We start from the raw sequence: 12544 nt of genomic DNA on the forward strand, positions 1-12544 counted from the left end.
ACCTATCTTGCTGTGCTGCCAGAAGAGTGAATGAGATCGTCGTGTTGTCTCATTCTGGGTCCCACACTATGTCTCTGCCTAGACTGCTTCTCAGTGTCCTTGGCCTGCTCCTCCTTGGCCCGTGCCTCACATTTATCAGTCCTCTGCCCTCCCCTTCTCTTTGGGCTCCCAGACCGAAACCATCACTCATCACAGCCATGCTCCAGATTCAAACACCCAACTGGCCCTCTCCACCTACATCTTCCACAAGTATCTCAAACCTGATTTACCTAAAACTGAACTCATTATTATTCTCTCCAAACTTGGTCATTATCCAGAGTTCTCTATCCCAGCAATACCTCTAGCATCCACCCACTTGCTCAAGCCAGAAACCTGGGGATTTTCCTTGACTCTACTGCAACATTCATGGATAACAGCAGCAGTAGCCATCTTCCACTACATGGCCTGCGAAACAAAGAAAGCTGGACTGAAGTAAGATAGAATGAAGCAAACACACCAAGACTCACGGCAGAGAACAGGAGAGAAAAGGCCATGTGGGTTCCTAAAGGGCTACATGCTCTGGTTCTGTTCTGGAGCCCAGCTGCAGCCCCACCCTTGGATTTTATGAGACCCCCTCAGTACCTTTTCCAATAACCCTCCCATTGTGGGGTTTGTTTGATTGTTTGTTTTTGCTTAAGTTAGTTTGAGTTGGGTTTCTACACTTGCAAATACAAGAGTCCTAATTAATATAAACATATTTTATCCATCAGCATAAGCTAGTTATGCTGTGGTAATGAACAACCCTCACATTTTGGTGGCAGAACTCCACCACATGTCCATCAGCAGCAGGGAGCTCTGCTCATTGCAGTCCCTCAGGAAGCAACCGCCATCTTGAATGTTGTTGGTTACTGTTCCACAGAGCCAGGACTGGAACTAGAGTTGCCTGACTTCTCATTCAAGGTTCTTTCTATTCTAACTGCCTGTGGTAGTCAGTCTCCAAGATGGCCCTTAATGATCCTCACCTCCTATCACCCTCGTGCAGTCTCTTCCATACTGAATAGGGCTCACATATTAAGAGACTGCAGAAATGACTGTGTGACTTCCAATGCTGGGTCATAAAAGACATTGTGGCTTCCACCTTGTCTCTTTCTGGCATCACTTGCTCTGGGGGAAGCCAGTTGCCAGGTCATGAGAACATTCAAGCAGCCCTGTGGAATGATGAGGAACTAAGGTGAGGAATTAAGGCCTCCTTTTAACAACTACTACCAACCAAGCATGTGAGTGAATCATCTTGGAAGCTGATTCTCCAGCCCCAGTCAAACCTTCAGATGAGAGCTGCCCCAGCTGACATCTTGATTGCACCTGAGACACCCTGACCAGAACCACCCAACTAAGCTTCTCCCGAATTCCTGACCCACAATATACGAGATAATAAATGTTTATTCTTTTAAGTCATTAAGTTTTGGGGTGATTTGTTACACAGCAATAGATAATTACTATAGAACCTTACAAACAGAGATCTCGTATAAGAAAAACTTACTTCTATCTTTGGCATTTGTACAGTGTGAGAAATTATTCTTCTCTTTCCCCTAGCCTCTGGCCTAGCTCAGGTTACCTAACTAAAAATAGCTATCAGGCTTGAGGAATCCAACCCAGGAACACAGAATCCCATTTTATTCTTTAAAGAGGCCTTTCCCTTTCCCTTTTATTGCAGAAAGCACTCAGGTCTCCTGAGAATGACAAAGCACCACATCACATCACCTTCACCTGGATGATCCAAAGAAATGTTTCTTACAAAAATCAAAGGAACTGGAGCCCAGGCTTCCCCAGTTAAATACAGTATTGAGGAAATAATAAATATTTGAGAAATGACACTCTATGATATCTGAGTTTTTCTAAGCTGAGAAAATGGTGTCAATGGTAGTGCTAATGCCTTAAATTTATACAGCATGCTTTTCATAATATTTTCACATCTATATCTGAGGTAGGTGGGGAAGATATAAATAAACCAGGATACATATGGAACCAATGGCTCAGAGCTCATGATTTGCCCATAGTCTCATGGTGTGTGAATGACAGGGCTGGATCTAGAATCTGGGTTTCAGTGACTCCAAGTCAGGTGTGGTGCTTTCCAAGGCAGGACCTCCAGGCTGTGATAATATAAATGCCCTTCAGCTGGGGCTGTCCTCTGAGATCAATGTGCACTTGTAGGTCTCTTTAAAGGCCTCAAGGAAATGTGGTATTACTTCATCCACAGTGACATGCCTCTGGAGCTCCTTACTCAGGGAAGTGACACCTGTCCCAACCAGCCCACAGGGCACAATGTGCTCAAACCACGTGAGGTCCGTAGAACAGTTCAGCGCCAGGCCGTGAGATGTAATGTGCCTTCCACAGCGGACTCCTGCAAGACAAACCAGTGGGTCTTAGAATAGCTACCCTCCCTCCCCAGGCTTCATGATCCCCCTCAGTGTGATGAGGAAACTGGACTAGACCACTGACTTTCCAACTTCGTTTCTAGAGCACCCAAGGGGCTGTGCACAGATCAGGGGAGGGGGACAAAATGGGAGGAGAGGTGTGTCGCTCCACAGTAGCTGCACTTATTATGGAGATTACAGAAAATGTCCTTTAACAAAGAGATTCCTCCGTTGCTTAAAAAAAAGTTTGAAAAAACTATTTCACCCTTATTGTCCTGATACTGTGAAGTACCCTGGCAGTTCACTTCCCGTGTGTCTCCATTGGTAAAAATGAGTGTTGAACGAGTTGGCCTCTGAGGGCCCTTCTGGTTCTGAATATTTCAGTGAAGAGGGTTAAAAACTTTGTTTTGTTTGTTGTTTATTAGTTTTTACATGTAATGAGATATTTATTAAGCCTTAAAAAGGAAGAAAATCCTGACAAACACTACAACATAGATTAACCTTGAGGACATTATGCTAAGTGAAATAATCCAGTCACAAAAAGACAACTACTGTATGATTCCACTTAAATGAGTTACCTAGAGAAGTCAAATTCATACAGATAAAAGTAGAATGGAGGTTGTCAGGGGCTAGGGGGAAGGTGAAATGGGCAGTTGTTTAAAAGTGGAGTTTAGGGCTTCCCTGGTGGCGCAGTGGTTGAGAGTTCGCCTGCTGATGCAGGGAACACGGGTTCGTGCCCCGGTCTGGGAAAATCCCATATGCCGCAGAGCGGCTGGGCCCATGAGCCATGACCGCTAAGCCTGCGCGTCCGGAGCCTGTGCTCCGCAACGGGAGGGGCCACAGCGGTGAGAGGCCCGCGTACCCCCCCCCAAAAAAAAGTGGAGTTTGAATTTTGAGAGATGAAAAGAGTTCTGGAGATTGGTTGCATAACAATTGGAAACACTTAACACTACTGAACTGTACACTTAAAAATGGTTAAGATGGTACATTTTATATTATGTGTATTTTACCACAATTTTTTTTAAAAAAGGGGAAAAAAATCATTCAGAGGAAGAAAGATACATTACATCCAGGACTAGTTCTGATTCAAAGCCCGCGCCAGACACAACTCCTCCCAGCCGGGGCTCTGCCCTCACCACCATTGGTCCGGCCCCGCCAGGCTCCGCCCCGAGGCGCTCACCGATTGCGCAGATCTTGCGCTCGCCCAGCCAGACGCCGGTGTAGGGTGGGGGCCGTGCGCGGGCACCTGGTAGGCCCTGGAGCTCGCACAGGCGCACGGCGCACGCCTCCAGCGCCGCCACGTGGGCGCGCAGGCGCAGGCCAAGGGGTCGCAGGTCGAGTACGGGGTGGCAGAGCAGCTGGCCCGGGCCGTGGAAGGTGGCTAGGCCGCCGCGGCCAATGGCGCGCACATCGGCACCCAAGGCCCGCAGCCGCGTCGCCTCCTCGGACGTCAGGCCGCCGCGCAGTCCGGCGGTGTACACGGGCCCCGCGGGCTCGCAGAGCAGGAGCGCGCCCGCCTCGGTCCCTGTCTCGGCCTGCAGCCGCCGCAGCCAGCGCTCCTGCAGCGCCAGCAGCTCGGCATACGGCACCTGACTCAGCCGCAGCAGCCGTACCGCCGGTTGCCTCATTGCGCGGGCCGCGGCGTCTGCGGGGCCGCGGCGTCTGCGGGGCCCCGCCTCCTGCCTGGGCCTGGGGACGTGCTGGGAAGGGCGGGGACTCGGGGACTTGTCCGCAGTCTCCGCCCTCAAGTGCTTGTTGCTGGCTGTTGAGAGACTAGGGCAAGGTGTGTCTCTTTTCTTTCGTTCATTCCAACAACCAGTATTTAGGGCCTGCTTGTGTTCTGCAGGCCCTGCCCTAGGTGCTTGATACAGTAGTGTACATTGTATGGAAAAAGAAAAAGGTCTGTCCTGGGAAGCTCACATTCTTACAGCAGGCAATAAGCAAGTATTAAAGCGTTAAAGAAATAAGGTTATTTCAAATACTGATAACTGCTATGAAAAGAACAGTAAAATAGGGTAATACGTGTCCTGAGTGGAGTTCCCCGAGGAAGAGGGAGATTAACATGCAGGAGGTTTATTGGGGTGGGGATGGGGTGAAGGTACTTTCAAGGCCAAGTCTGTAAGGGAGTGATGGAAGCAGGATTAGGCAGAAGGAGAGATTGAATTGTGAAACTATCTAAGCAGAAGCCTCAGCCAATCCCAAAGAATGCTCTGAGCCTGGGATGACCTTTCAGAATTATTCCAAATTAAAGAAGGGGGCCAGAAATTTATGTCCTTACATTGACCAGTGATGGAGGCTGTATGTGGACAGGTCCTGTAACTTTTGGCAAGGCTGCTTCCTTTGGAGGAGGGCAATTCCCAGAGAGAAATTGAGCCATGAGCAACCTACTCCCAGAAGCTGGGGGAATGACTGACTAGATCCTGAGGATGGATCTGGATCACAGCATCCATTAGGTTGTATTGGAGTGTGATTTAAACAAATCTAAGTTCATTTAATAAACTTTTACTGAGTACCAACTATGTGTTTGACCCATTGCTATGTGAAGAGGTTACACACAACTATCCTACCCCTGTTTTCCTAATAGCACACAGAACCCAGTTTTTATGTCCTCAATCTATCCTCTGAATGTGTCTTCTAAGCTGTAACCAAGGATTGTTTAATTGAAAAGAAGAAAGCAGAGAAGTATAGAGAATAATGTAACAAATTACCATTTACCCACCATCCAGGCTTATCAAATTTTAATATTTTATTACTTTTGCTCAGGTCTTTTTTAATTTTAGCTTTTTAATTTTAATTTTAGAAACTAATAACATTGATCACTCCCATAGGTACCTGAAAGACATTTCATAAATGTAGACATAAAATCCTAAGCAAATATTAGCAAATTTATCCAGCAATAAAGTATTGTTTATCCCAGGAATGCAAAATTGTCTTAACATTCTAAAATCAAACAATATAATTTTCACCGAAAAGGAGAAAAACCATGAGATTATTTTCAATAAATCCATAAGAAGCAGTTGGTAAAAATCAATACCTACTCTAAAATTCTCATCAAACTAGGAAGAGAAGAGAAATTCTTCAATCTGATGAAGTGTATTGCATCAATCAGGATTTAGATGACAGAGAAACCACACAGGTAATATTTTATTTTATTATTATTTTTTTTTGCGGTACGCGGGCCTCTCACTGTTGTGGCCTCTCCCGTTGCAGAGGACAGGCTCCGGACACGCAGGCTCAGCGGCCATGGCTCACGGGCCCAGCCGCTCCGCGGCGTGTGGTATCTTCCCAGACTGGGGCACGAACCCGTATCACCTGCATCGGCAGGCGGACTCTCAACCACTGTGCCACCAGGGAAGCCCCACACAGGTAATATTTTAATTAATTTTTTTATTTTGAGAAAATGGTAGATTCATATGCAATTGTAAAGAATAATACAGAGAGATCCTATGTACCCTTTACCCAGATTCCCTCAAAGATAATGTCTTGCCAATGTCACAGTTGGGATATGGAAATCGATACAGTCAAGATACAGAACATTTCGATCACCATAAGGATCTCTCCTGTTGCTCTCTTATATCTACACCACTACTTAACTCCCAGCAAACAATTATCTGTGTTATATAAATAGCATCATACGGTATGTAAACTTTGGGAACTGGCTTTTTTTTTCCACTCAGCATAATTTTCTAGAGACTCATCTGGGTTGTTGCATGTATCAATATTCATTTCTTTCTATTGATGAGTAGTATTCCATGATATGGATGTACCATAGCTTGTTTAACCACTCATCCATTGAAGAATAGCTAGGTTATTTCCAATTTTCAGATATTCTGAATAAAGCTGCTACAAATATTCATGTAAAAGTTTTTACTGTGAACATAAGTTTTCATTTCTCTGGAATAAGTGCCCAAGAGTGTAATTACTGGATCACATGGTAGCTGCATGTTTAGTTTTTCAAGAAACTGCCAAACTGCTCTCTGGAGTAGCTGTACCATTTTACATTCCCACCAGCAATATATATATGAATGATGTAGTTTCTCTGCATCCTTGCCAACATTTGCATTACCACTATTTCTTATTTTAGACATTCTGATAGGTGTATAGTTGTATTTCATTGTGATTTTAATTTGTATTTCCCTGAAGGCTAATGGTGTCGAACATCTTATATGCTTGTTTTCCATCTGTATATCCTCTTCAATGAAATATCTGTTCATGCTTTATGCCCATTTTCTAACTGATTGTCATTCTTTTTTTTTTTTTTTTTGCGGTACGCGGGCCTCTCCGGTTGCGGAGCACAGGCTCCGGATGCGCAGGCTCAGCGGCCATGGCTCACGTGCCTAGCTGCTCCGTGGCATGTGGGATCTTCCCGGACGGGGGCACGAACCCGTGTCCCCTGCATCGGCAGGCGGACTCTCAACCACTGCGCCACCAGGGAAGCCCCCTGATTGTCATTTTTTTACTGTTGTGTTTTGATAGTTCTTTGTATATTCTAAATACTAGTCCTTTATCAGATATATGGTTTGTAAATAGTTTCTCTCACTCTATGGCCTGTACTTTCATCCTCTTAACAGGATCTTTTGCAGAGCAAAAGTTTATAGTTGTGATAAAGTCAAATTTATCCACTTTTCCTTTTATGGATCTTATTGGTCTAAGAAGTGTTTGCCTAGCCCTAAGTACTGAAGATTTTCTCCTCTTTTTCCCTAAGTTTTGAAACTTTGGAGTTTTTTGTTTTGTTTTGTTTTTTTGCAGGTTGTGTGTGTGTGTGTGTGTTGCCTATAGATGGATGTCCCATTGCTTCAGCACTGTTTGTTCAAAAGGCTATGTTTCCTAATTTAATTGCTTTTACAGCTTTGTCAGAAATCAGTTGGGCATACTTTTGTGGGCCAATTTCAAGGTTCTCTTCCATTGATTTGTGTGTCTTTCCCTCCACCAATACCGCATATTCTTGATTGCTGTAACTATATAATAAGGCTTAAAATCAATCTGATTCTTCCTACTTTATTCTTTCTCTTTCCAAAATTGTTTTAGTTATTGCAAAATGATTTCATTATTTGCCTTTTCATATACATTTTAGAATAATCTGGTCTATATCTAAAAAAATCTTGATGAGATTTTTATAAAAATTGCATTAAACTTATATATCAATTTGGGGAAAATTGACATATTTGCTACATTGGGCCTTCCAGTCCATGAACATGGTACATCTCACCATTTATTTAGATCTTCTTTAAATTCCTTCATCAGCATTTTGTAGTTTTCAGCATACAAATCTATATGTGTTTTGTTAGATTTCTGCCTAAGTATTTCCCTTTTTTGAGTGATTCTAAATGGTATTGTACTTTTAATTTCTGTGTCCATATGTTCATTGCAAATATAAAGGAATGCAAGTGATTTTTTGTATGTTTATCTTGCATCCTGCAATCCTTGCTGAATTCACTTATTAGTCCTAAGAGTTTTTTGTAGATTCCTTAGACGATCTTGTCATCTGCAAATAGGGACAGTTCTATTTTCTTCCTTTTTGATGGGTATGCATTTAATTCCCTTGTTTTGCCTTTTTTGCACTGAATATAACTTCCAGTACTACGTTGAATAAGAGTAGTAAGAGCAGACATCCTTGCCTTTTTCTAATCTTAGGGGGAAAGCATTCAGTCTTTCACTGTTAAGTATACAGTTAATTGTAGATTTTTTGTAGATGATCTTTATCAAGTTGAGGGAGTTTTCCTCTATTCCTGTTTTCCTGAGAGTTTTTTTATGAAGGATGTTGAATCTTGTCAAAAGCTTTTTTTGCAATGATTGCTATGATCTTGTTATTTTTCTTCTTTGGCCTGTTAATGTGGTAGATTGCATTGATTGATTTTTTGGACTGACTCTTGAATGATGACTAACCTTGCATAGCTGGAATAAATCCTATTTGGTTGTGCTGTAATTCTTTTTTTACATTGTTGTATTTGGTTTGCTAGTATTTTGTTGAGAATTTTTACAACTAAGTTTATGAGAGATATTGGTCTATAGTTTTTTTTTTTTTGTCCTTTTTTGGTTTTTAGGGTAATACTAGCTTCATAAAATAAATTGGGAAGTATCTGTCCTCTTTTATTTTCTGGAAGATGTTGTGTAGATTGTCTTCATTTCCTTTAAACATTTGGTACAATTCTCTGTGAAACCATCTGAGCCTGGAGATTTCTTTTGGGGAGTTTTAAAATTACAAATTCAAATCTCTTCATGATATAGAGATATTCAAATTATCTATTTCATATTGGGTGAGTTGTAGTAGTTTGTGTTTTTCAAGGAATTAGTCCATTTTATCTAAGTTGTCAAATTTATGTGTGTAGAGTTGTTTGTGGTATTCACTTATTTTCCTTTTTATGTTTACATGGTCTATAGTGAGGTCCTTTTTGTCATTCCTGATGTTGATAATTTGTATCTTCTCTCTCATTGGTCAGTCTTGCTAGAAGGTTGTTAATTTTATTACTTTTTCCAAAGAATCAGTCCTTTGTTTTATTGTTTCTATTATTTTTATGTTTTCAGTTTCATTTATTTCTGTTTTTATCTTTATTATTTACTTCCTTCTGCTTGCTTTGGATATATTTGGTTCTTTTTTTCCTGTGTTTTCTCAATGGGAGCTTAAATAATTGATTTGAGATTTTTCCTCTTTTCTAGTATATGGATTTAGTGCTAAATTTAGTGATAAATTTTTCCCTCTCAGTGTGACTTTAGCTGTATCCAACAAAGTTTGATATGTTCTATGTTCACTTTCATTCAGTTCAATGTATTTTTTAAAATTTCCCTTGAGATTTCCTCTTTGACCCATGGATTACTTTGAAGTATGTTGTATTCCTGTTATCCTTCTGTTACTGATTTCTAGTTTTATTCCATTGTGCACAGCGAACACACTCTGTATGATTCCAATTCTTTTCTTTTTAATATTTTTTTATTTATTTGGTTGCAGCAGGTCTTAGTTGTGGCAGGCAGCCTCCTTAGTTGCAGCTCCAGGACTCCTTAGTTGTGGCTTGCCAGATCCTCAGTTGTGGCATGGAAACTTTTAGTTGTGGCATGCATGTGGGATCTGGTTCTCTGACCAGGGATTGAAGTGGGCCCCCTGCATTGGGAGCGTGGAGTCTTATCCACTGTGCCACTAGGGAAGTCCCTGTATGATTCCAATTCTTTAAAAAAAATTTTAATGGCCCAGCATGTGGTCTATCTTGGTATATATTCTGTGGGCACTTTAAAAGAATGTGTATTCAGTGGTTGGTGGGTGCAGTGTTTTATAAATGTTAATTAGAATCTGTTGGTCAATGGTGCTGGTGAGTTCTATATCCTTGCTGATTTTCTCTCTAGTTGTTCTACCAATTGTTCAGAGATGAGTACTGAAGTCTCCCAACTATAATTGTGGACTTACCTATTTTGCCCTTAAGTTCTATCAGTTTTTGCTTCACATATTTTTCAGCTCTGTTGCTTGGTGCATATCCATTTATGTTTGCTATGTGTTCTTGGTGAATTGACCCTTTGTAATTTTATTGTCTCTGATAACTTTTTTTGCTCTGAAGTTTACTTTATCTGATATTATTTTAGCCACTCCTGCTTTCCTTTGATTAATTTTGCATGATTTATCTTTTTCCATCCTTTTACTTTCAGTCTGCCTTTATTGTTACATTTAAAGTGAGTTTATTATACACATCATATAGTTGAGTTATGTTTTTTTCCACTAAGCCAATCTCTGTCTTTTTTTTTTTTTTTTTTGCGGTATGCGGGCCTCTCACTGTTGTGGCCTCTCCCATTGCGGAGCACAGGCTCCGGACACGCAGGCTCAGCAGCCATGGCTCACGGGCCCAGCCGCTCCACGGCATGTGGGATCCTCCCGGACAGGGGCAAGAACCCGTGTCCCCTGCATCGACAGGCAGACTCCCAACCACTGCGCCACCAGGGAAGCCCCTCTGTCTTTTAATTAGTGTATTTAGACCATTTAGGTTAAGGTAATTATTGACATATTAAGGCTTAAGCCTGAACCTTTATTTGTTTTTGTTTGTTCTCTCTGTTTATTATTTCTGTTTTCTTTTTCCCGTCTTCCTGTGCTTCCATATCATTAATCATATGGAAATGTAAATTAAAACCACAATGAAATGTCATTACACAATCACAAGAATGGGTAAAAATTAAGAAGACTGAATACATCAAGTGTCGTCAAGGTTGCAGAGCAACCAGAACTCTCACATAATGCTGGTTGTAGTGTCAAATGGCATAAACACTTTTGACAAAGGTCTGGCATTTTTCATGAAATTAAATATACACCTATCCTATGACCCAGTTTTAATCCAAAGAATTTGTCCATGATAAGTGGAAACATTTATACCACAAAAAGATTTGTACAACAAAGTCCACTGCAACTTTATTTACAATACTTCCAAATTGGAAACAGCCCAGGTGCCTATCAGTAAGAGAACTGATATACTGTGATATATTCATACAATGGAATACTGCTCAGCAATTAAAATGGACAAATTATCTTCCATGAGTAGCGTAGTGTGCGGCTCACAGGAGTCTCAAGTACTATGACTATGCTAAGTGCTTCATGCAGTTTATCTTATTTAATCCTTCCAGCCATAAGGGGTAATCATCATTATTATTGCTAAGTGCCTTGCATATATTTTCTTATTTGATCCTGTACAACCCTATGAGGCAGTATTCTGACACTAGCAGCTGATATACTGAAATACAGTTTAATTCCAATGCTAACCACCCAGAGTTAGCAGCAGACTCCATAGGTTCAAGAGCATACTTCCCGGGACTTCTCTGATGGCGCAGTGGTTAAGAATCCACCTGCCAATACAGGGGACACAGGTTTGAGCCCTGGTCTGGGAAGATCCCACATACTGAGGAGCAACTAAGCCCATGCACCACAACTACTGAGCCTGTGCTCTAGAGCCTGCGTGCCACAACTACTGAAGCCTGCTTGCGTAGAGCCTGTGCTCCACAGCAAGAGAAGCCACCGCAATGAGAAGCCCGTGCACTGCAACGAAGAGTAGCCTCTGCTCTCCGCAACTAGAGAAAGCCCACGCACAGCAACAAAGACCCAAAGCAGCCAAAAGTAACTAACTAAATAATTAATTAAAAAAAAAAAGGAGCATACTTCCCAACAAGACTGTCCTCACTTCAGATGCCAGTTGCACTTTCGAGGGTTCCCCAGCCACCAGCATTTCTGACCAAATGGCTACAAATTCTGGGGTTCCCGTGACCCCCTTGGGTTCAATGATTTGCTAGAACAACTCACAGAACTCAGAAAAGCATTATACTTATGATTACAGTTTTATTATAAAGGATACAAATCAGTTTCAGTTAAATGAAGAGACACACAGGGTGGGGTCTGTGAGAGTTCTGTATGTAGAGCTTTCATGACCTCTCCTCATGGAATCAGGATATGTCACCCTCCAGGAACACTGATGTGTTCATCATCTAGGAAGCTCTACTGGGCTATGGTGTCCAGAGTTTTTATTGGAATTTCATTACAAAGGCATGATTGATTGAAGCATTGGTCACATGCTTGAACTCAATCTCCAGTTCTTCCCCTTGTCCCTAGAAATCAGGTTGGCTCAGAGTCCCAACACTCTAACCACATGGTTGGTCTTTATGATGACCAGCCCCCATCCTGAGTCATCCCATCTCTTAGCAGAAACTCAGATTTATGATCCAAAGAGCTCATGATAACAAAGATACTCCTATTACTTTGGAAATTCCAAGGGTTGAAATTCACCTTCCCAGTAATCAGGGACAGAGGCCAGTCAAATTCTTTATTACATAAGAGATGGGCATTATTATTGCCCCCATTTTACAGATAAGTAGAGACCCACAGAGGTTGCTCAAAGTCACACACCTAGTAAGTAGCAAAACCAGGACTCAAACCTAGGTATGTCTGACCACAGTCTTGATACTCCTCCACTATATATATTGTCTGAAAGTAAATGCTCACTATTTCCTGAATGAATGAATTACTAGGAAAATATCAAAAATGATTCTGAAATTTCTAGCTTGGGGGATTGAAAATGATCAAGGCCTTTCTAAGAACTTCATTGGTCTTCCATACGTATATTTTTTAGGTCCTATCCTATATTAAAATGTTTCTATATCCCATATAAAATATTGTTTCTTTGCTGAAAATA

General features: G+C 41.7%; 1 protein-coding gene across 1 annotated transcript; it reads right to left on the reverse strand.

Moving 5' to 3' along the window:
- Window positions 1–283: 283 nt before the first annotated feature.
- LIPT2 (lipoyl(octanoyl) transferase 2) lies at window positions 284–4170 on the reverse strand. Its single transcript, XM_079929364.1, has 2 exons — window positions 3574–4170; window positions 284–2380 (listed from the first exon to the last, which is right to left on the reverse strand). Exons 1-2 carry the CDS (start codon window positions 4019–4021, stop codon window positions 2151–2153), a joined length of 678 nt encoding a protein of 225 aa, XP_079785490.1. The 5' UTR covers window positions 4022–4170; the 3' UTR covers window positions 284–2150.
- Between the last annotated feature and the right edge of the window lie 8374 nt (window positions 4171–12544).

The sequence above is a fragment of the Stenella coeruleoalba genome, assembly GCF_951394435.1.
Source record: "Stenella coeruleoalba genome assembly, chromosome: 8".
Classification (NCBI taxonomy): domain Eukaryota; kingdom Metazoa; phylum Chordata; class Mammalia; order Artiodactyla; family Delphinidae; genus Stenella; species Stenella coeruleoalba.